Source organism: Pipistrellus hanaki (genome assembly GCF_964339955.1).
Source record: "Pipistrellus hanaki genome assembly, chromosome: 1".
Lineage (NCBI taxonomy): Eukaryota > Metazoa > Chordata > Mammalia > Chiroptera > Vespertilionidae > Pipistrellus > Pipistrellus hanaki.
Window position 1 is genome coordinate 37365400 of NC_140503.1, and position 24748 is coordinate 37390147.

General features: G+C 38.4%; 1 protein-coding gene across 1 annotated transcript; it reads right to left on the bottom strand.

Annotated features, from left to right (window-relative positions):
* Positions 1–603: 603 nt before the first annotated feature.
* PSMC6 (proteasome 26S subunit, ATPase 6) lies at positions 604–24321 on the bottom strand. Its single transcript, XM_084877944.1, has 14 exons — positions 24168–24321; positions 22835–22914; positions 22702–22741; positions 22425–22477; positions 19461–19528; positions 19123–19237; positions 15609–15696; positions 13569–13630; positions 13357–13480; positions 12536–12597; positions 10920–11040; positions 10451–10531; positions 6753–6824; positions 604–2650 (listed from the first exon to the last, which is right to left on the bottom strand). The coding sequence occupies exons 1-14, from the start codon at positions 24292–24294 to the stop codon at positions 2532–2534; spliced, it is 1212 nt and encodes a 403-aa protein (XP_084734070.1). The 5' UTR covers positions 24295–24321; the 3' UTR covers positions 604–2531.
* Between the last annotated feature and the right edge of the window lie 427 nt (positions 24322–24748).

Below are 24748 nucleotides of genomic sequence, written 5' to 3' on the forward strand. Positions count from 1 at the left end.
CGGCCGCCAGGTGTCAGCGCGCCGCCCCGCCCCTTCGCGCCGGCGCAGCCGCAGGGGGCGGGGCCTCGGAGGGCCCGTGCGGAGCTCACCGGGCGAGGAGGAGGCGGGGCTGCGGCAGGTGGGCGGGGACAGCTGAAGGTCCTGGAAAAGGCAGGAGGACCATCCACACCAGCGGGCCCATTCCAGACAGGAGCAAATCTCTCCTTTGGTATACGAATGGCCAAACTGAAACCTGTTTGGCTCAATGGATAGAGCGTCGGCCTGCGGACTGAAAGGTCCCAGGTTCGATTCCGGCCAAGGGTATGTACCTTGGTTGCAGGTACATCCCCAGGAGGCAGCTGATCAATGTTTCTCTCTCATCGGTTTCTAACTCTCTATCCCTCTCTGTAAAAAATGAATAAATTATATTTTAAAAAATAAATAAAAAGGACTCGGAGTAAATACCATATTGTTAATAAAGATTAGGTATATGATGTTCTCTCTGGACATAGGGAGATATTGTTATCCTTTTTGTATTTAAACAGATGAGGAAAATAAGAACCCACACTTAAATATTTAAGGTTTGTAATAAAGTGATTCCTGAAAAAACAACCACCACCAAAGTAAAAAAGAAAGTCTTTTATTAAATTGCAAATTATAATGGATAAAGTAAAAAAAAAAAAAAAAAATCACATGGATATTTGCCCTAGACCCACCAACACAAATATCCTATTACTTTTTATATTGTCATATTTATGAAAAAGTCAACATATAGACAGAAATGGAACTGTTCGATAGTTTTGAGTTTTAGATGGACTAGCTTCAGCAATCCATTTTTTTCTACTATGCAATGTTTTCTTTTAAAGTTATAAAAAGGCATACAATACACTGCTAATTTTGTTTGTATTAATCCTCACTGGAGGATATTTTTTTCCATTGGTTTTTAAAGTGGAAGGGAGGGAAGGAGGGAAGGGGAGGGAGGGAAAAAGGGAAGGGGAAGGAGAGAGGGAGGGAAGGAGGGAGGGAAAAGGAAGGGGAGAGAGGGAGGGAAAGAGAGGGAGGGAAGGGGAAGAAGGGAGAAATATGAGACACATCCAGGGAGGGAGGAATATAAGACACATCCAGTGGTTGCCTCTCAAATTCGTCCAACTAGGCAAGAATTGAACCTACAATCCAGGTTCTTGCCCTTGACCAATAATCAAACCCAAGACCTTTCAGTGCCCAAGCCAAAGCTCTGAACCCTTAGCCACACCGGCCTGGGCTTGTTAGTAAGTTTTTAATTTGAAGAATGATTGTATAACTAATTACCCAGGTCATGTTTGTTTTTCGTGTTTATGAAACTGAAGCCAAGTTTCTTTTTTAAACAACTTTAGTAAGATAATCTTAATTGATGCCCAATGATGATTTCCTATTGTAATGTTAAATCTTTAACTGTCACATGATATGAGAAAGAACTGTGTGTGTATAGGTAACAGAACTTTTGTTCCAAACACTTCTGACATTAACATCCCCTACATCAGACACTCAGCCTGATATCCAGATACCTATGGAGTCCATGAACGAACTCGGGAAAAATAAATCTTAAGTTGTAGCATGCGCAAAATTATGTATACTTATGTGCCAACTTTTCTGGGAAGAGGGCCCAGACTGTAACATTCTCAAAAAGGGAGCTATCTTCTCATATAACCTAAGAAAACCAAGTCATGTTTATTAGCAAATATTACTTTCAATTATAATCTACAAGGTTATGGATGTGCTTGTTCTATTTCAATCAACTATTATAGAGCCTAGTTACAGTAGGTGAAAATTAAAGATTTCCTGAAAGGAGGTATATAGACATGAAACATGGTAAGATGCTGTTATGAAAACAGCGTGGATACTGTTTTGAAATGAAATTAAAGAGCCAACAATCTAAATCAGGGGTAGGGAATGTCTGGCCCTGACAAAGATTAGGGATGAGTTAATTAAAAGTTTGGCCAAATTAACAATTTTTAAGTTGATAATTTTATAGGGCTTGGGAATGATGTTTTAAATATCCAAATGGCCTTTGGGGGGAAAAAAAGGTTCCCCACCACTGACCTAAATACAACTTTATCTTGGTTATTAAATAGTTTACTTACTAAATAAAGAACCTTAAAGACTATAGTAAATGTACTTTTATAAAAGACAAAAATATATGTAGAACTGAATCAAACAGATTTTATTCAACTTTTTAGGATGAAGAAAATAAATGATATAAAATAAGTCATAGAAATGTACTACTATCTCAAACCATTTTCAATGTTTTACAAAATGCTCACACAACAAATATGAAAAGTTATAACACACTCTTATAACTTCTGCTGCAATAAATGCAACATTAACAAACATACAAATTTCTTCTGTACCAATCTTAAAAGTACAAATACTGAGTTACTAATTTTTGTTATTCACATATATTTTTATTCATGACTTTGAATGAGATCATTGCCAATACATACATTATTTTTCTTAACTTTATTTTTACATTAAGCCAATGTCTGTCATGCAGCCATCAAAATCCTCACAATAAATTACACAGGTTTGTAGTCTAATTTTGACTCTAGCTTCTTAGAATCAGCCACTTTTCTGACTGCTTTCATGAAGTCTTCCTGTACTACAAAATCATGATCAGCACGAATTGCAAACATACCTGTGGAAAATAAAATAACATGACTGCTTTATATAATATGTGAATTATCCTATTTAATAAAAAAGTAATATGCAAATTGACCATCATTCCAACACACAAGATGGCCGCCCCCATGTGGTCAAACATGGCAGCCCCCATGTGGACACAAGATGGCCACCACAAGATGGCCAGTAGGGGAAAGCAATTGGGAGGGACCAGGCCTGCAAGTGAGAGTAGTTGGGGGCAATCAGGCCTGTAGGGAAGGACAGTTGGCGGGGATGAGGGGACCCAGGCCTACAGGGGATGACAGCTGAGAGGGACCCAGGCCTGTAAGGAAGGACAGTTGGGAGTGACTGGACCTGCAGGGGAGGGCAGTTGAGGGACCAGGCTGGCAAGGGAGGACAGTTAGGGATGACCAGGCCAGCAGGGTTGGCAGTTGGGAGGGACCAGCCAGCAGGAGAGGATAGTTGGGAGGGACAGGCCTGCAGGGAAAGTCAGTTGGGGGTGACCAGGCCACCAAGGGAGAAAAGTTAGGGGTGACCAGGTGGCAAGGGAGGGCAGTTAGGGGCAATCAGGTCAGCAGAGGAGCAGTTAGGCGTTGATCGGGCTGGCAGGGGAGTGGTTAGGGGTGATCAGGCTGACAGGCAGGTGAGCAGTTGGGAGCCAGCAGTCCTGGATTGTGAGAGGGATGTCCAACATCCCTCAAGGAGCCCTAGATTGGAAAGGGTGCAAGCTGGGCTGAGGGACACTACCTCCCCTCCCTACACACAAATTTCGTGCACTGGGCCTCTATTCCTATATAATAAAAGCCTAATGGGCAATTGACCAAACAGCAGAACGACTGGAGGAATGACTGGTCGCTATGACATGCACTGACCACCAGGGGGCAGACCCTCGACGCAGGAGCTCCCTCCAGCCCACAGACCCCAGGCCAGCCATGGCAGGTGACAGTGGGGGGCCTCCTCCCCTGACCGCCCCCCAGAGGAAGGTGACCAGTGGCAGTGGTGAGGCTGGCGAGCAGGCAGCTCCAGACTGGCCAAGGCGGGTGCCAGCAGGGGCCCCATGATTGCCACACTGGTCACTCTGCAGATCAGCTCTGATCCCTAGCCAGGCCTAGGGACCTTACGCATGCATGAATTTCATGCACTGGGCCTCTAGTTTATTATAAGAAAACTAAATAATGTAATTCTATGGAATAAAACTGAAGGAGCCTTGATTTACTACTTCTGAGTAAGCAGTTCTGATTTGTTAAAAATCACTATCACTGTTCAATGAATTTCCAGCTCTTGTGAACATTATTTTCCAAATCAAAAGTTAGAAAGCAAGATAATTTTCTGAATATTTAAAAACCAAATCACACAACCCCTGTATCCAATGGCATCTTGAAAAAAATCAAAACAGCCCTCACCGGTTTGGCTCAGTGGATAGAGCTTCGGCCTGCGGACTCAAGGGTCCCAGGTTCGATTCCGGTCAAGGGCATGTACCTTGGTTGCAGGCACATCCCTGTAGTAGGGAATGTGCAAAAGGCAGCTGACCAATGTTTCTCTCTCATTGATGTTTTTAACTCTCTATCCTTCTCCCTTCCTCTCTGTAAAAAAAAAAAAAAATCAATAAACTATATTAAAAAAAGTAAAAGAAAAAAATCAAAACAAAATCCTGCCGGAAACCGATCATTGTCCCACTAATAGAGAGATGTAGACAGGGAACCTGGAAGGCTGGTCAACCTTTAAGCTCTGAAAGGTCAGAGTCAACGAGGCAACTTCCCCACCAAATAGTCATGGAAGATAATCTGCCTGTTACTGGAATTACCTGTCTAAGGGCAATGGGTGTATCCCAAACCTAAATAAAAGGGATGGCAAGGCCAAAGTTAGGCTCCCGCCTGGCCCCCAATATTCCCAAATTAGTACTTTTCTAGTCTCTCCAGAACCCGAACCGAAACCCTGAACCACGCAGGATGTGAAAGGGATCTCCACAAAATCCAACTATAAACAAAACATACACATTTTAAACATCAGTTTCTTAATTCTACAAGTAGCAATTCCTTAGAAGGAAGTAACCCATGTATGGTTTGGGAAAGCACAAAATACCTCCAGTAATTCTGATAGCCCTGACTTGTTAATAATCAAAAGGTTAGAGAATAGGAATTTTTAGAAAGTGAACAGTACGCTTTAACAAAACTCAATGCCATTATTCATGTATTAAAATTACCCTAATTATATACAAATTGATATTGTGACTTCCCTATTCAAGTATCATAATTCAATCTTTTCCTTTAAGTTTTCGACAAGTTACTTGTCAAATAATAATTGACAAAGGGGTAAAAGTTTTTTGTTTGTGTTTTTCTTTTTAACATTATATACTTGTGTCATGGATCCCAGGTTTTGAGAGGATCCTAATTTCATAAGCTAAGGCCAATTAGGTATCCTTATTTACTAATTAAGTGAATCCTACTAATATTTTCATTGAGAATCTGCTTATATTGAATTTTCACTCATGTAAAATGAATGGGTTTGAATAGAAGATTTCAAGGGTTAATTCCTATCATCTTCCCTTTCAAGATTCCTAATTACAAGGAGTCTTGAAAATAGCTACTCTATGTTGTCTTCAGAAATCAGGTGAGTAGAAATAACTTATTTTTTTTAATACTGAAGTTTGAAAACTTGTCTAGAAGGCTACAACTAAATTAAGCAAGTTATTTTTCCAAACCTTGTGAATCCAAATCATTGTTTAGTAAATGAGTGAATCTGAGATATTGAATATAGTATATTTTAACCTACAGGAAGATATGTTAACAAAAATACTCCAAAGAATTTCAGTATGTCTCCAGATATGAATGTTCCACCGTTAAAAAGCTAAAAGCTTTGTTGGAAATAGCTAAAAATCATCCTGTTACATATGTTGAAAAAATGGAGATCATCATGATTTGATGGCATCAGCCTTTAAAATTATGACATTCCCAAGGACAAATCTCATGCAATGGGGGATGAGACTTTTGTTTGGATTCCATTTTAACTAAAGCAATCTTTTGATAATTAGGTCAGTGGAGATTTTGGAAAGAGAATGTCATAAATTACTTCAAGTAGTCCAAACCACATTATAGTTTACCTCTTAAATATTATGTTTGTTCATTATTAAGTCTTTGTGAGCATGATTTATTCTGATTCATACTGAGTTTCTAGATCTGAAGATCTCTGATTCAGACAGAGTCGAGTATACCCACAAAGATAAAAAGCCATGTCTTTAAATACTGTGTGAATTTATAAGAAATGTTAAAATAAGGCCAAAGGTGATATGGAAAAAGAGGAAATCACATATTGTAACACTTACCACAGAAATCTTTTTGTGTGTGTGTGTGTGTGTGTGTGTGTGTGTGTGTGTGTGGAGGACAAAGACCAACTGACTCTTATATAGGGTTTTTAAGCCACTTGGTACCAAAAATAAAAAAAGGATCACACAACCATAGAGAAAATTATATTTAAAATAATTACATTTACACAAGTTGTATGAACACAAAACTCATAAATCAATCTTTCAAAGCTAACAGACTAGCATGAGAAAACATGTCATCCACATTGGAGCAGATTCCTCTGGTGCTGACCTAGTCTCATTTCAGCCACGGGTGTGGGTGCACAGTTTTGTATAGCCTCAGACTCACTTCAGAGGACCAATATTCTATCACATGCATGTCTTTCCACACTCTACCCTAGGCATCCAGAAGTGCAAAAGAGTTAACATTCCCAAGGCAAATCTAATCCAATGGGGGTGAGGGCTGGTAAATAAATGCCCATCTCCTCAATATTTCAGCTGGGTAATGCTAAATGGCATTCTGGTATGTTTCTCTGGATTTTATCAAAATCAGTCTCTCCCCCCCGCCATCCTTGCCTAGACCAGCTACCTCAATGTTGCACTCTTATAACAGCATTCCCTTTTCCCATCTCACATGCCCTGTTCCCTCCTGCTTCTTGGAATCATTCCTCCCCACTAAAAACAAAACAAAACAAACAAAAAAAAAACACAAGTACCCAACTCCTTACAAAGTCCAGGCTCTGCTTGTAGACAAACTCAACACATATGAAGTGAATTAAATCAAATCAATAGCAAAATATATACTTTAAAAGCATACCTGCTTCAGTACAAACATTTCTCAGGTCTGCTCCATTAAAACCATCTGAAAGCTTCACAATTGCTTCATAATCTGGTTAGAAAAAAGCACTGGAAATTAATTTTTTTAAAAAGATCTGTTTTTGATTTATGCTCGTAAATGGAAAATTTAAACTGAAGAGCCTACTTTGAATATGATCAGCTAGGCATTATCTCTGTTAACATTACACAATACTAACAACCAAAAACTAAATTCTGTTAAGTAAACCAACACCAAGAAGAAATAAACATACTTATGAAACTTTAAAACCAAGAAACATCCTCAGTAAACATCTTAATCTGCTTTTATGCAGTGAGAGTTATACACATGTGAACTTCAGATTATCTGTCAAGATATAACTCATTAAAACTGTTACCAAATATACAATTTGAGTAAACCAAGACACCAAAATCAACTGTAGCAACAATGGAATTTAATATCATAAGTGAAATATAAATATACCAAAAATAGACATCAGATATAGTTTTATCATATGGAATTTTCAAATGCTAAATTAAGCACAGGTAGCTTTTCTGACTTTTGTATAGGCTCCACGTGGTATCAGATCTATGATAACAAAGGGACTATTAAGTGACTTTTCTATTCACATGACAGACTTAAAATGAAGAACTGACAGCAGTAATGGACTTGCAATGGAATAGGGAAAGAAATAAGAGTCAGCATAGACTGCTACAATGTGAGTAATCTGATGGGACACCCTTTATCAGGCAATCTAGAGTATGTCAATCTCTATTAGAAATCATACAGATATCCCAGCCAACATGGATGAACCTCCACCAATGAACCAGGAAGTCACGGTTCGATTCCCAGCTGGGGCATATGCCCAGGCTGTGAGCTCAATCCCGAGTGTGGGGCATGCAGGTGCAGGCAGCCATCAATGGTTCTCTCTCATCACTGAAGTTTCTATCTCTCTCTCCCCCTTCCTCTCTGAAATCAATAAAAAGAAAAGAAATAAATCATATAGATAATTCACTAATTAGTTCAATCAGGCCCAAATTATAAACTTCCTGAAAACAGTGATTTCCTAGCAAGAGCTCAGTATCGGAAGAAACCTATAAATTGATATTTTTAGTTCAGTTCATCTTTACAGCTTGAAATTCTTTCATAAGAGCAATGAAAAAATTAAGAGGCAGTAATCAATTATTTGTAATTATTCTGGACCATTAATTTCTAAAGGGCTTTTAGTATAATTACTAGATTTCCATAGTCCAGGGGTCAGCATACTTTCTGTAATGAGCCAGATAATAAATATTTTTTAGGCTTTGCAGGCCATATTGTCTCTGTCAAAACTACTCATTTCTGCCCTGGCTGGGTGGTTCAGTTGGATGGAGATGATCCATACTCCAAAAGGTTATGGATTCGATTCCAAGTCAGGGCATATAACTGGGTTGCAGGATTGATCCCCAGTCAGAGGCAACCCATCGATGTTTCTCTCACACATTGATATTTCTCTCTCTCTCTCTCATCCTCTCTAAAAATCAAAAGCATATCCTTGGGTGAAGATTAAAGAAAAAACAAGTACTAATTTCTTCTATTACTGTGGGAAAGCAATCATAGACAAAATACAGATAAATGGTTATGTTATAAATTTACAAATTAATTTTGTTATTCTACAAAAACAGAAGGCAGAAAGGATTTGGCCTATAAGCCATGGTTTGCTGGCCTCTACCCTAGTCTAGTCTCTCAAATCTATAGACAACTATTTTATAACTTGTCCTCTGTTCTCAAATCTCTAACTCCTTTCCAATCTTCACTCTGAACTTCCTATTTCATTTAGAAAATAAAAGCATTCAGAACAAAAATTCTACAAGTTCCTGCCATATTTGAGAACCTGTCATCTCAGCATCTATAATATTCTGCCTTTCCTCCTATTCTTATATTGATAAATGAAGTCTACATTCATAGACAGTGCCAACTCCTCTTCAAGGAAACTGCACTATTTCTCGTTTTCCCAGATCCCATCAGCACAAAAATTAAATTCTCGTATCTTAAAAGAAAACGCCCCCAAATCCTCATCTCCATTTCTGAAATAGCTCTACTTCTCTTCTCCCCTTTCCTATAGACCTCCTTGAAAGAAATGTCTACACTCAATGTCACTCCTCCCAATATCTCTGAAACCCCATCTGAAGTAGGCTTTCATTCCCAATTCCCACTATCCCAACGAAACTGCTTTTCATAAGGTCACCAATGATCTCCAAAAATCCAAAGGTCCATTCTCAGAACTCTTCTTATCTAACCCACTGCCAGCATTTGACAGGGAATTAATCCCTCCTTTTAACCATTCATTCATCTTCGGGACACCACCAGCTCTGGTTCTACTCCTGCCTCTGGGACACCTTTGCCATCTGCTTTAATGGTTCTGCATCTCAGCTTCCTAATGTCAGAATTAGCTCAGTTTTTGAAGCTCTTCTCTATCCACATTCACTTCCTCAGAAATCTGATCTCATCTCAAGATTTAACAATCATTTTTATGCTATTATTCTCATTTGTATCTCCAGCACAGACCACCCCCAAAGAACTATTGATGCATATAGAATTACTAATCAATATCTTTATTTGGATATCGAATAGGCATCTCAAATTTAATATACCCAGAATTAAATTCATACTCCCCTTAAAACCTAATCTTTCCTGTCTTCCCCTATTTTTATTGATGTTAACTTCAATATTTCAGTTATATGAGTAAAAAACCTAGGTCTTCCCTGGTTCTTCCCTTTAGTTCATACCCCACCAACCAGTTCATTACCAAATTCTGTCACCTCTATTTTAAAAATACATCCAAAGAAGGTAAGGTAAAAATACATCCAAAGAGGTTACAGATAAGACAGTTAAATCTGTAAAGGGTTAATAATTATTGAGGCTGGGGGATGAGTGAGTACCTAGGATTAGAAGTTCATTATACTCTTATCTCTTCTTTGGTGTATTTCTAATTTTCTACAATAAAAAGTTAAAAAATAACAAAGTAAAATCATTCCCTTACAATCCTCCAATGGCATCCATATCTTTCACAAATAAAATTCAAAGTTCCTACAGGATTGCATCAATAAGGCTCTACACAATATGGACCCTATTACTTGTATGATTTCACTTACTACTAAAGTCCCATTTATTCTGCCACAGACACTTTGGCCTCTTTGCTGCCCCTAGAATGTTCCAGACATATATCTGCTTTAAAGTCTTCTTACTTGCTACTCCCTCTGCATGATTTCCCCCCAAATATTCCTATCCAGCTCCTTCACCTTTGCAGGTCATTGCTTAAAAATCAACCTTTTGGTAAGGCCTTCCCCATCCCCACTTCCATTTAAACACACACACACACACACTCCTGCTCCTGGCATTAGTCTCCTTTTCTTGCTGTATTTTTTTTCTCCATAGAACTTACCATCATCTAATATACTACATATTTTATCCACTTTGTCGTTCCTGACAAAAATATAAGTTCTATAAAGGCACAAATTTGTCAGTTTTATTCACAGCTATATCCCCAGCACTTAAAACAATTCCTAACATACAGTAAATGGTCAATAAATATTAGCCAAAAAGACCACTATGTTTGCTAAATTTAAAACTAGATTCAAAAGGCTACCAATGATATACAATAGCATTTTGCTTCATTTACCAAATGTAAATATATATATATAAATAGGTTATTTTCTTACCTATTTCACCATGCTTTGTAATGGGACCTGCATGGATTTTCAATATATCTAGTCTTGCTTGTTCATTCGGTAAGTCAATATCTGAAAATAAGAAATTTTAAGAAATTCTTTTGCAGTCAGTTTTGCTTGTTTTTATTTTTAAATAAAGTAGGGCGTGAGGAATAATAATAGAAAGAGAACTGCCCTAGTTGGTTTGGCTCAGTGGACAGAGCGTTGGTTTGCGGACTGAAAGGTTCCAGGTTAGATTCCAGCCAATAGCACATGCCTGGGCTGCAGGCTTCATTCCCAGTAGGGGTGTGCAGGAGGCAGCCAATCAATGCTTCTCTCTTATCACTGATTGATGTTTCTATATCTCTCTCCCTCTTCCTTCCTCTCTGAAATCAATAAAAACATATATATAAAAAAAGGAAGAAAGAGAACTGAGCATAGACAAAGGGAAATGGACAGCAAGTAAAGAGCCTTAACTCACGTATTTTTCTATCTAATCTTCCTGGACGAAGCAAAGCAGGATCCAGTGTATCTGGTCTGTTTGTAGCCATGATCATTTTAACTCTATGCAGAGTATCAAATCCATCCATTTGATTCAGTAACTAAGAATATATTTATAAATAAAAATTACAGACAGATTTTACAAAACATTCCAATCATTAAAAAATATACAGGCACAACTTTTATATGCCTAATACCATGGAATGTATTGCCTACAGATTACTTTAGAAATCATCATTTTATGAACCTGATTTTTCTCTCTCTTATATTACAAAATATATTTTCTAGCCTCAAAGTTTCAAGATTATTTCACTATAGCTATAATATTTATAGTTTTACTAATTATGAACAAAATTATGTGGATCTGATTCACTTAGTTACTTTTAAAAATAAAAACTAATTCATAAAATCTAACATATAAAGTGCTTATGGTGTGTCTGACAAAATTTACATTAGGACAACTGGATATAATTATTCTACAAATCTGATAATAAATTCATTAAATATATTTTCAAATAACTCTACTATAGATAGAAATATGAGACACTACACATTTTTTCTTTGATTCCTAAAGTTTTTCTGAATAAATGTTGAAAACCTAACTTCAGTCAACAAACTTTTTAAAATACAGCTAGCCCCAGATGTCTATTTCTTTCACAAAATACGTTAGCTAACATAGAAGTTTAATGAATAAAACTAGTATCAGTGTTGCCGGAACCAGTTTGGCTCAGTGGATAGAGTGTCGGTCTGCAGACTGAAAGGTCCCAGGTTCAATTCCGGTCAAGGGCATGTACCTTGGTTGCGGGCACATCCCGTTGGAGAGTGTGCAGGAGGCAGCTGGTTGATATTTCTCTCTCATCGATGTTTCTAGCTTTCTTTCCCTCTCTCTTCCTCTCTGTAAAAAATCAATAAAAAAAATAAATAAAAAATAAATAAAAACTAGTATCAGTGTTGTTTTAAAATACCTCAATTTAAGGTTTCTAAGAGACTCTATAATTTTAAAATAGTTTATCTTGTAAGCAAATGAGTTCCTATGCTATCTAGCTTCTATTTGTAGAAGTGGGAAATGTATTTAGGATTGTGCTATCACTTTCAGATTTTTGAGTGGAGAAAGGCTTTATGATACCTTTTAATATCCCATTATCCATCTTCTTCAATTAATAAAATTCCTCTCATTCTCAGCAATATAATGAGGAAAATATTAGTGATTTTTAGAGCAGCCTCATACATAATCGTAACTCATTTATTGCCACCAGTTTCACTAAGTCCATTGATATAAAATGTCTTAATAAACTAATATAAGATCACATTCACAAAACTAGTACAATATACAATTTAAATTATCTAAATGGCACAGAACAGTACATCTGTTTATCAAATGGGCATTTTGTAGATACCTTTCTTATTTTCCAGTAGTTATTTTCTTACTATAGATATATGTGGAGAAATGTGTTTACTCCTGGCAGTATTTTCAAATTTCATACTTAAGTATATTCTTCATTTAAATTGTACATATTTGACCTTCAATTATCCAATGTTCACTTCTTTATTCAATAAACATTTACTTCTTTATAAAATCCCTTTACCAAATATTACCTCCATTAAAGTTCTCTGAATCTCTCTATCAGCTGAAGTCCCCTCGGAAAACCGACGACCACCTAAAAAAAATGACATGGAATTTCAAATGCGTTACTCTTTTCTTTTATAAACATCATTTAAGACAGAATATGATTAGTGGCTGGGGTTAAAATCATTGAGGTGAAAATTAAGTGATAAGAATTATACTGACAAAGTCAATGATTTTAGTATATACATTTCTTATTTTTCAATGTCAAAGGTTATGCATTAAAATTTGCTAAACTTTAAAAATTTTAAAAAGATGCCAAAACCGATTTGGCTCAGCGGTAGAGCGTTGGTCTGCGGACTGAAAGGTCCCGGGTTCAATTCCGGTCAAGGGCATGTACATTGGTTGCGGGCACATACCCGGTGGGGGGTGTGCAAGAGGCAGCTGGTCAATGTTTCTCTTTCATCGACGTTTCTAGCTCTCTATCTCTCTCCCTTCCTCTCTGTTAAAAATCAATAAAATATATATTTAAAAATTTTAAAAAGATAACATCCAATTCATTTTCTTACTTCATAGAAGTTTCAATGAAAGGCGAGAGAAAAAGTTCTTTTAGATTAAAAAAAAATTTCCTAACACTTTCAAGAAAAGTTTAAAATAAATTTTTAGAGATGTAATTCTTGCATTGACTGGGTGGCTCAGGCGGTTGGAGCGTCGTCCTGGACACCGAAAGATGACGGGTTCGATTCCCAGTCCAGGAGCAAACAGGAGGCAGCGATGGGTGTTAACACAGATATCTCCCTTCCTCTCCCTTCTTCGGACGAGGACGAAAAGAACAAAAACAAGTTACTCTTACCGATCGCATCTATTTCATCCATAAAGATGATGCATGGCTGATGGTCTCTGGCATAATTAAACATTTCTCTGATCAGACGAGCACTCTCACCAATGTACTTGTCTACAATAGAACTAGACACAACCTGGTTAAAGAAAAAACATTAAGGTAAACGTAAGTTAATTCAAAGAAAATTTAATTTCAACATCTACAAAAAAGGGTCTTTCCTTTACCTTTAAGAAATTGCAGTCTAGCTGGCTAGCAACAGCTCGTGCCAACAGTGTTTTTCCTGTACCTAGGAATGGCAAAAGAAGTTTTAATTAGATGGGAAGTAAAACAAACTTTCAAAAGCCTTTATTAAGAACGTAACCCTTTGCCAAAACCAGTTTGGCTCAGTGGATAGAGCCTCGGCCTGCGGACTCAAAGGTCCCAGGTTCGATTCCGGTCAAGGGCATGCACCTTGGTTACGGGCACATCCCCAGTGGGGGGTGTGCAGGAGGCAGCTGATCGATGTTGCTTTCTCATCGATATTTCTAACTCTCTATCTGTCTCCCTTCCTCTCTGTAAAAAAAATTTAAAAAAAAAGAACATAATCCTTTGAATAGTAAATGCTGCAAAATGGAAGCTAAATCCTAAACAGAATTTCCAGTGAAAATTCCATAATATTTCTACTTTCAATATTAAAACCTTTAATTTTATTAAAAATTTCTCCTCTAATTTTATTTTAAGCACACCGAATAACATTAGAAATGTCAGCCCCTGGCTGGTTACTCAGTGGTTAAGAGTATTGGCCTGCAGCCAGCAGCCTGACAGGTTGTAGATTCAATTCTGGTCAAGGAACGTACCTCAGTTGCAAGCTTGATCCCCAGGCCAGTTGGGGTTGGGACGCATGTGGGAGGCAACCAGTCACTGTGTCCTCTCACATTGATGTTTCTCTCAGTCTCTCTGTTTCATTTCCACTCTCTAAAAAAATGTACATATATCAATGGAACAAATATCCGTGAGTGAGGATTAAAAAAAAACCAAACCTATATTAAACCCTATTTACAGATTACAATAAGAAACTTGTTACATTAAAACACATTGGTCTATTCTGCACACAAAATGGATCTTTAACCCATGTGTTGTAAATCAAGTATTGATTATTTAGAAACTATTCATTCAGTGAGCTATGAAAATCTCCAAAATGTTGATATTTTTCATTATACAATACTAAAAAGATCACATTTGTTAATATCATCACAATTTCATCCTTTTAAGTATGTAGTAGAAAGTTGTTAAGCTCATAATGCCATATATATATGGTTTTAAAACTCGAATTTTTCCTTGAAAGGTTAAGTTTTATCACTGGCTACAAATGGTGTCAGTTATTTTCCTAATGACCAGCAAACTTCATTTACTTTTGAAAAGCATATGCCAGATAACGAATAATCAGCCTGAATAACCAATAACTACAGACCATCTAAAAATTATCCTTTCAGCTAGCAATTCAAATAATTGCACAAGAGATTAATTATCCTATTCAATATGCAGAAGTACTTTATATGTATTTCCCATTTACCACACAGAATAAAGATATCATTCAAGTATCAAGATCTAATAACAGTAATTTTTACTACTTCACCACGGACATTTTAAAGTGAAACTGGCATTTTAATACTGCGAGTGTGAACAGTCAAAAACAGAGTGACTACCAGCACCATTTTGTGCCACTGACTTGACTGAATCATGCTACGACAAGAGCAGTTTTACCTCTTGCAATTACACCATCAGCACAGACACCAACACTGAAAAAGGCAACTAAGACCTAGGCATTATGAAACTAAGTTTTCACCTTGCAGATTTCCTACAAGTGTCTCAGGGACACCCAGAGGTCTGTGAACCATAAAGGACAATACACTAGAATTATAGGGCATGTTAAGAACCACACAGGTCTACTAATGTGTGGCGTTTTTTCAATAAGTACCAGTACTGTCTTCAGTTGCAGTTGGGAATCTGCACTCGTGGAGGGCCAACTATATGCGTTGATGTATGCCATTCTATGTAAGGGACTTGAGCATCTGCACATTTTGATGTCCCTGTGGGTCCTAAAACCAATGCCTGAGGATACCAAGGGATTTGGGGGGGTCATAGTTATACGCAGATTTTTGACTGTGTGGGTGGGGGGGGGGGGAGAGGGGGCGGGGGGGGTGTTTAGTGCCTCCAATACCATGTTGCCAACTTATTTATTCCTTGATTCATTCATTAGTGGAGTGGACATAATTCATACCAACCTGGTGGTCCATATAGCAAACAGCCTTTTGGAGGTATTATTCCTACACGCTGGAATAATTCTGGGTTTGTAAGAGGTAATTCTATCACCTAGAAAAGAAGTTGCATGTTTCTTAAACATTGGTAAAGATTTTGATGTACTTTCAAAGAGTTTAAGTAAAATATCAGTGTAGTTAGGTATCATAATTCATAATAAGTCTAGAATCCCATGTTATGTGAAACTATTTATATTAGAGTTTTTTCTTAGATATCTCTTACATCAAAAAAATGTTAAATATTTTTAAATTCATTAATTAAAAAGTGTGTGGTTATTTTAACAAACCACACACTTGACTAGAGTGATGGTTATATAGGTAGATAATCTGTCCAAACACATTTGAACTATTCACTTTAAATCTATGATTTTTTTAATACTCATCCGAGGATATTTTTCCATTGATTTTTAGAGGGAGTAGAAGAGAAAGGGAAAGACAAAGAGAAATATCGATGTGCGAGAAACACATCAATTGGTTACCTCCTGCATGCGTCCTGACCAGGGACCAGGCCTGGGAGGAGCCTGCAACCGAGTTACATGCCTTGACTGGAATCAAACCCAGGACCCTTTGGTCTGCAGGCTGATGTTCTATTCACTGAGCCAAACAAGATAGGGCTAAATCTCTGCATTTTATTTAATGTAAATTATGCCTCAATGAAAAAAAATTCCACTATAAAAACAATCAGTTAAGCATCAAAATAAAAAACATATGCTGTTTTGTATTTGGGAATACAATCCTATATAACAAAAGCCTAATATGCAGATTGTCCCCTCAACCGGGAGTTGGATGGGGAGTCTGACCAGGGGGCAGGGCAGCAGGCTGCCGAGGGGAAGTGAGGTTCCACTGCCAGGGACCCTGCCTGTACATGCATTTCTCGCACTGGGCCTCCAGTACAAAATAACTCTAAAATGGGGAATTTGGTAAATTATAACTGCCATTAAGTAAAAAAGTATATAAAACTTTCATATTTTGGCATTTTTGTCATAGCAACTTTAAAAGAACCAAGTATTTTGCTTCCAAGATCCTACTAAGACCGGTTCAAGGAGAAAAAAAAGTGGAGAATGGAAAAACTGAGCATTTGCCTGCCCAATTTAATCTCTGTACAGAATCAGTAACTTGAGAGATAATTATCTATTGAATAGTTGTGTCTATAAGGTACGATTAAGACAAGCTAACAGTGTGAGAAATCAGTATTCTGAAGTGTATATAGATGGAAAAGGGTATTGCATATGCATATGGTTGGGGTGTGTGAGAAATAGAGAGGAATTCTATCTGCTCCTCTGCCTGCTGCAGCAAATCACTAAAGGATAAGATTTCATTGCTCTATGAAGCATTTTTTTCCTGTTGACCTTTCATTAACGACAAAGTGAAAAAAACAGGCTCTAATTTACACTCAGGCCAATGCTTCCTCAACTATGGTCAAAACACAATTTGGTTACCTAATTATCTGGAATGCTTGATTAAATGCTAATTTCTTGTCCCACTCCCAACCTACTATATCAGAACCAAACTGAGGGCCTACCAATCTGCATCTTAATAAGAGTTCTAGAAAATTTAATATACTAACCTCTGAAAACTACTGGCTTAGGGTTTAAATCAGATGATGTACATCATTCCAAGTACCGTATTTTTGTGTATAAGACGATATCTTTTTCCAAAATCGTTAGACTAAAAATCGAGGGGCATCTTATACACGGAAGTCAGCTGAGGAGGGAACCACTCATACCGTCAAACAGGCTTCCTTCAATCATGAGCCTTATTGTTAGTGACATCGGCTGATACTATAATTGGAGGTGGAGGTGGAGAGTGTGCAAATGTAACAGGGACTTGAGCATTCTGAGTCCATAAAGATGTCAAAAAATAAAAAGATAAATACCGGAAGTGATCGTCTTACTCTGCAAAATTCAAACTGAATGTAGTCAGCTATGCAAAAGAGCATGGAAATAGAGCTGCAGAGAGACCATTTGGACCTCCTCCCACTGAGTGTATGATCAGACAGTGGAGAAAACAGGAAGAACAATTCTATAAGAGGCCAAAAAAGAAGGCCTTACGAGGAAAACCAGCAAAATGGGCAAACTTGGAGCAGAGGCTTAAGACTTGCATTATGGAGCAGTGCCAGAGTGGCTTATGTGTATCCACCAAGCTTATTCAATGTCAGGCAAGAATGTTTGCAAGAGAAATGAACATTGTTGATTTTACAGGAAAGGCAAAATGGTGCTTCAATTTCATGAGGCGAGAAGGGTTGGCCATGAGAACAGGAACAAAGCTCAGAAAATGCCACCAGTTTATGAGTATGACCTCACATATATAGACAGTGACTCAGAAGACAGCAGTGATACCGTCGAAGTAAAAGAAATTGATATGTCTGAAACTAACAGTGATGAAGAAGAGAGCAGCGATGCGACAGAGGCTGAATAAAGTGATATGCTGCATAATATAGTACTGTATGTAAACATTACCTGTAGTAATTATTAAATAAAAATGCATTCTGTTTTATGTTTAAGATATTGATTTAATTTTGGTTTGGGAAATTGGGGGGCACCTTATACATGGGGGCATCTTACACATGGAGGTGTCTTATACACAGAAAATTGTGGTATCTTCATTCATTCTTAAATACTTCCATACTAAACTAGGTTGAAATAAATAGAAGAATCAATTTGCTTTAAAGAGAATTGTTAAGAAGCCTCCTATGCTATGAAGCAAGGCAATATTGATTAGATTCTTCAACTAAGAGCTTAAAGGTTTAAGCTACCTTAAAGCAGTATTTTTCTTAAACAGCAGTAAAGCTTTACTATTGTAAAAGAAAATATTTAGGGCACAGGTAACTTACTCTACTAGTATAAGGGTGGGAAGCTAACAATAATAAGGGTATGGGAAAAACTATAGTACACATTATTTAGATGTGCTCTGACCCAAATAACCTACTATAATAATCAAAATCACAGAAGGCATGAGCATTGAATTATATAAATTACTAGAGGTCTGGTGCACGAAATTCATTAACGCGTAGGGTCCCTAGGCCTGGCTGGCAATCAGGACCAATCAGGGCCTTCCGGCTGGCTGCCGGCTGGGACCTTCCTTCATTCCATGCATCGCCCCCCCAACCACGTGGTCAGTGAGCACCATAGCAAGCAATGGAACTCCCGAGGGATACTTTGAATATTATATATATATAATATATATATAATATATTGTTATTTTTAATGAAATAAAAAGATAGATTATTTTTATTAAAGATAGACAGATTCTTAGTCAAAAAGAGCAGGATTTTTCTAACACCAAATTATCTCCACATTAACAAACATAATTTTCACAGCTAGAAATTCAGTACTGTTCTTCTCAACAAGAATATTAAATGTATAATATTCAGTTACCACTATTTGATCAAAGTAAATTTTCATCCTTTTTCTCCCTTCAGGAATCTCAAAACCAATACTATTTATTATTAAATTCAGGAACAAAAGCATACACTACCAACCTCTCTTAATTCCCGAATCTGTTCTGATAGCCCTCCAATCTCAGAATAGGACACATTCCCAGGGTCTTCATGAGACATGTTGTAAACCAATGGATCCACCTCTCTTGGCAAATACCTGTAATGACAAGGTATGCATTTTCTTTTTTAAATGAATTTTTTTCTCAACCTACAGATAGAATATAAATGATGCAAGCACATGTTGGTGATTGTATTTTAAAATATTTAAACTAATTAGGAATTAGTAAAAGGGAAGAAGTGGCAAAATATTCAGTGATCTCTAAAAACATATTTTGGATAAAATTTTCTCTCTGTGAAAATAAATAGAATTGGAAACTTACCTCATGATGGTTAGTGTAGTCATATCCAAAGCAACTCTTGTTCCTGGCTTCAGCTTACTTTTGTCAAGCTAATTTTGTGAAACAAAAGGAGTCAAACTCTTAAAAAGGGGAGAATATCTAGAAGTCAAATAATCATTTTTTACCCTGCAGAACTGTAATATCAGATCATTAGCACCATGCCATCAGAAGGCTATAAGCATTATAATTCAGTTATTTCCATCTGCACCTTTTGTGCAATCTCAGCATGATATGTGAAATCACTAATACACAAAGTTTGAGATGTAAATGACCTTGTTTTTAAAGAAGGAATGGCCTTTAGTATTTTACTTTCAAAGGCCCATTAATAGTAGTTCTACTCATGCGCACTCAGGCACTGTAGTACAGTGACTTCAACAATTGCTACCAAGGCATTTATACAGAAATCTATTAAGTGAACACTTTGGGAGAAGGCAAGTGGTATGCCCATTGAATTTATTTTAAAAACTATACCTTTGGGGAAGCATGTGTTACTTGATCATAGGAGATAAGGGGGAAATGCATTGTTCCCCCTTTAGAGATTTTTAGTAAACTGTTAAAAACAAAATAGCCACCATTATTTCATGGCTTTGTTCTATGCCAGACACTATGCTAACTGTATTATACTAGAATGAACTATACTAAACTATTGGTATATTTGGGCAGAGTAACTTATTTGGATAGAATTGGGTAGTATCTATCCAATAGGTTCGACCTCACATTCAGTTACTTTTCATAAATAAAGTTACTTAAGTGTTTTTATTGGTTTCATAGAGGAGAGGGAAAGATAGAAACATCAATGATGAGAGAGAATCACTGATTGGCTGCTTCCTGCACACCCCACACTGAGAATGGAGCCCACCACTCAGGCATGTACCTTGACTGGGAATTGAATGGTAATCTCCTAGACCTAGTTCATAGGTCGACGCTCACCAGCCAGGCTAAAGTTACTTTTTCATAGATTAAAAAACTGTTTGCCAATACAATTTCAGAATCATACAAATTACTGACTACTTACCACAGAATTTTGCAAAGAGCTCTAAGGTTAGGATTTAGTATCAATTACAAAAAGTAGAAGCAGGCAAAATACTAGGTTTAATATAATAGATTAAACTGAAAAAAAATTGCCAAGTGAGGTGCCTGAAAAACAGCTAAAATGCGATCAATGTGAAGCTATTTCAACATTAACATCTACAAGAAATATATACTCTTGTCTTTTCTAATATTTTCCTGTTTTCAAGTACTCTCTTGCCCTCATACAACCAAGAGATATCTTTGAAATGCCAACTTTTTTCTTAGTTTATGTTTTTATTGATTTTTTAGAGAGAGGAAGGGAAAGGAAGAAACATCAATGTGAGACAGAAAAACATTGACTGGCTGCCTCCTGTACACTCCTACTGGGGACAGAGCCCACAACCCAGGCATGTGCCCTGACTAGGAATCAAACCGGTGACTTCTTGCAAGGCCCATGGTATTCAACCGAGCCATACTTGCTAGGGCAGAAATGCCAACTTTTGGCATCCAGAGGGCCCTGAAAAGAACACAATCCTCTGTCAGACTAGGCATCTAATATTTTTTATTTGGAAAATGTCATTCCATTTACATGTTATGCAAAATTCTCAGATTAGAATTATTCCCTAGATTAAATTCCATTCCACAGCCATGTTATATCAATGTTTATAAAAACCCGATATAACAAATACTCAGAGAAAGAACTTACAAGTACTAGTATGCTCTAAGGATACTGTGAATATATTTTATTGATTTTTTTACAGAGAGGAAGGGAGAGAGATAGAGAGCTAGAAACGTCGATAAGAGAGAAACATCGACCAGCTGCCTCTTGCATACCCCCTACCGGGGATGTGCCCGCAACCAAGGTACATGCCCTTGACCAGAATTGAACCTGGGACCTTTCAGTCCACAGACCGATGCTCTATCACTGAGCCAAACCGGTTTCGGCTCTAAGGATGCTTTGTAGAGAATAGGGCAGTGGTCGGCAAACTCATTAATCAACAGAGCCAAACATCAAAAGTACGATGATTGAAATTTCTTTTGAGAGTCAAATTTTTTAAACTTAAACTTCTTCTAATGCCATTTCTTCAAAATAGACTTGCCCAGGCCGTGGTCTTTTGTGGAAGAGCCACACTCAAGGGGCCAAAGAGCCGCATGTGGCTCGCGAGCTGCAGTTTGCCAATCACTGGAATAGGGGAATACATAAGTTGGATTCAGAGGCTATTATGATTCAAAACCATTTGTTGGCATTTTTGATAACTGCAAAATAAAATGTGGAATTATTTCAACTTGCCTATTCTAATCTAAATGAACTCACACAAAATAAATTTAAGCTGTAGTACAATCTACAAATAACATTAATATTTAAATATAAAACAGGCAATTGACAGGATCTAATCCTCTTAAATCCCTTTCAAAAAATATATTAAAATAAAATTACCTGACCTATATCTAATTCTAAAAGTCTCCGATTTCTGCCTGGCCAGTGCGACTCAGTGGTTGAGCACCGACCCATGAACCATGAGGTCCCCGTTTGACTTCTGGTCAGGGCACATGCCCGGGTTGCAGGCTTGAACCCCAGTCGGGGGTGAGCAGGAGGCAGCCGATGGTTGATTCCTTCTCATAGATGTGTCTATCTCTCTCTCTCCCTTCCTCTCTAAAATCAATAAATATATGTTTTAAAAACAAAAATAAAAGTCTTTGATTTCTAAGTGTGTAGAGCTGACTGAGGGAACTAAGTACCGTGGGAAGTAGAGAATACCAGGAGTCAAAACCCATGGTTTTAGTTTATAGGCTTTGCTAACAACTTGTTATATCTTAACAAATCACTTTTGGGAGTTATGGGCATAATACCTGACCGGCTTACCTCAAGAACTAAATAACTTTTATGAATGCACCTTGGCCAATTATAAAGCATATACAAATTTAGAATGTTACCTGTCGACGGCAACCCACAACATATCTTGGTCCATTTGTAGCTTTAACAATGACTAGAGAAAAAGAAATGAAAGAAAACATTTAAAAATAGCAAGTAACATGAAATATACCCACACTGACGACAGGCTGAGTTTTATTTTTGTCCTCCAAGAAGACAATACATAGTTGAAAAGAAAATTAAGTCTATGCAAGAATAGCATCTACCTTCACTATTGTGAATATTAAGCATTTATAAGCATTTCAAGTAACTTACTAAGTAACAGTGTAATCCACTTACATTTTTCTTCAGTTAACTGCTTAAGTACTTCACCCACAATCTGAGAAAGAAAAAAGAAAGCATGATCTTTTGCCCACAGCTTAAAAACAAAGCAATCATCACCCCTGACACCCCAAAAAACGCCATTACCTACCTGCCCAACACTTTGTAGGGCCTTCAGGTCATTTTCAGACTTTTCATACTGCTTGGTAAGTTCTTTTAATTGTTCCCTTACTGAAATAATATAATTTGAACATTTTTAATTAAACAATAATCTCAGTGGTTCAAGTTGCTAAGTCTCACTTAAGTTTATTTGTCTATCTCAAGTTACACATATTTTATGTCCAATATATCGAAGTACAAAAGAAATAACGCTGCTTATAGGTGACACGCTTAAAAATGACATGTGCCGAAACCGGTTTGGCTCAATGGATAGAGCTTTGGACTGCAAACTGAAAGGTCCCGGGTTCGATTCCGGTCAAGGGCATGTACCTTGGTTGCGGGCATATCCCCAGTAGGGGGTGTGCAAGAGGCAGCTGATCGATGACTCTCTCTCATGGATGTTTCTAACTCTCTATTACTCTCTCTTCCTCTCTGTGAAAAATCAATAAAATATATTTAAAAATGACTTGTTACGGAGAAAGCATCATTGTTTTTTGGATCGTAATACTTAGTTGTTTAAGCACATTTTAGGCTACATTCTTTTTTTATTTTTTTATTTCTTAGGCTGCACTCTTGCAGAGGTTGACACTGTGACACTTCCGGATTGGCCACCACAAATCCCAACGGTAACAAGGTAGACCCTTCCTCACCTCTTCACCTACTCGCATGGATTATTATGATTGCTCTCTGGCTTTCTTGCCTTAAAGAAGGGCAACAGGTCTGGTGCTCGCAGAAGAATATGGTTATGAGCTTCATGTAATTAATTCCATGAAGGTGCACTAATAAAAAAACTACCAAATGTCCTTTAAGGGAAACTTGGGTGCCCGGCGGAGTACAAATCGCAAAGACGAGGAGGGTTACTATGACGGGCGGACGCCCTCCCTCCCTCTCAGGCTCCTCGCCGGGCTTTCCACTCCACTAACAAACAGGTCAGCTCCCCGAGGGCCACGTCTTGCTGGAGCAGCAAGCACTTAACCCCTGAGATCTCTCCTTCTCGGGGGCCGGGCCCTCGCCCACCCTGCCCACCCTGCACCCCACCTGGGCAGCATCCCCGGATGGCCCCCTTCCCCTGGCCCCTCGGGTCCTCCTGCACCCCATCCCAGAGCTGGGGATGCTCCTCCTGTCCCCTGGGCCGGACCGGGCCCCCTCCACGCCCGCGGGGGAGGCTCTGCTCCCCGACCTCGGGGCGCGATGACAAAGCGCCTTGTCCCGGGACTGCGGCCTGCCCGTCGCCCGGGCCGGGGGCCGGGCCCCGCCAAAGGCCTCCGCCGCGCCGGGGCCGGAGCGGGCCTGGCGAGGCCGCGCGGAGAGAAGGGCGCACTCACGCTCCTTGAGGCGGCCGTCGATCTCCTTGTGCTCCAGCAGCTTCTTGCGGTAGTCCTGCAGCGCCTTATCTCTAGGGTCCGCCATGATGAGAAGCCGCCGCTCATAGGGGATGCCGGGAAGGGCCATGGCCGCCCGGGCGGGGGTGGGGGCGGGGCGAGCGGGGGGACAGCCTCCCTGGGAGGGCGGGTTTTCGTGCTAAGCCACGCCCCTTTCTGTTGGCCCCGCCTCTCTGCCCCGTCGCTCCTTTCTAGGACTTAGGTGTGCACTGAAAGAGGCCTCCGACCGCACCGCCCCCTGCTGGTCGGGATGGGTAAAAAGCAGGGTGCAGTTATTCTGGTCATTCCAAGAGACCTCACTATATTATTCTGAAATCACTTTGGCTGTCCTGGAACCACAAAAGGCTTTGTAATAAACTGAGTTCAGAATGAAGTAGGGAACGTGCAATCTTTATATATAGATTTGGGTTTTTTTAAATATATTTTATTGATTTTTTACAGAGAGGAAGAGATAGGGATAGAGAGCTAGAGACATAGATGAGAGAGAATCATTGATCAGCTGCCTCTTGCACACTCCCTAGTGG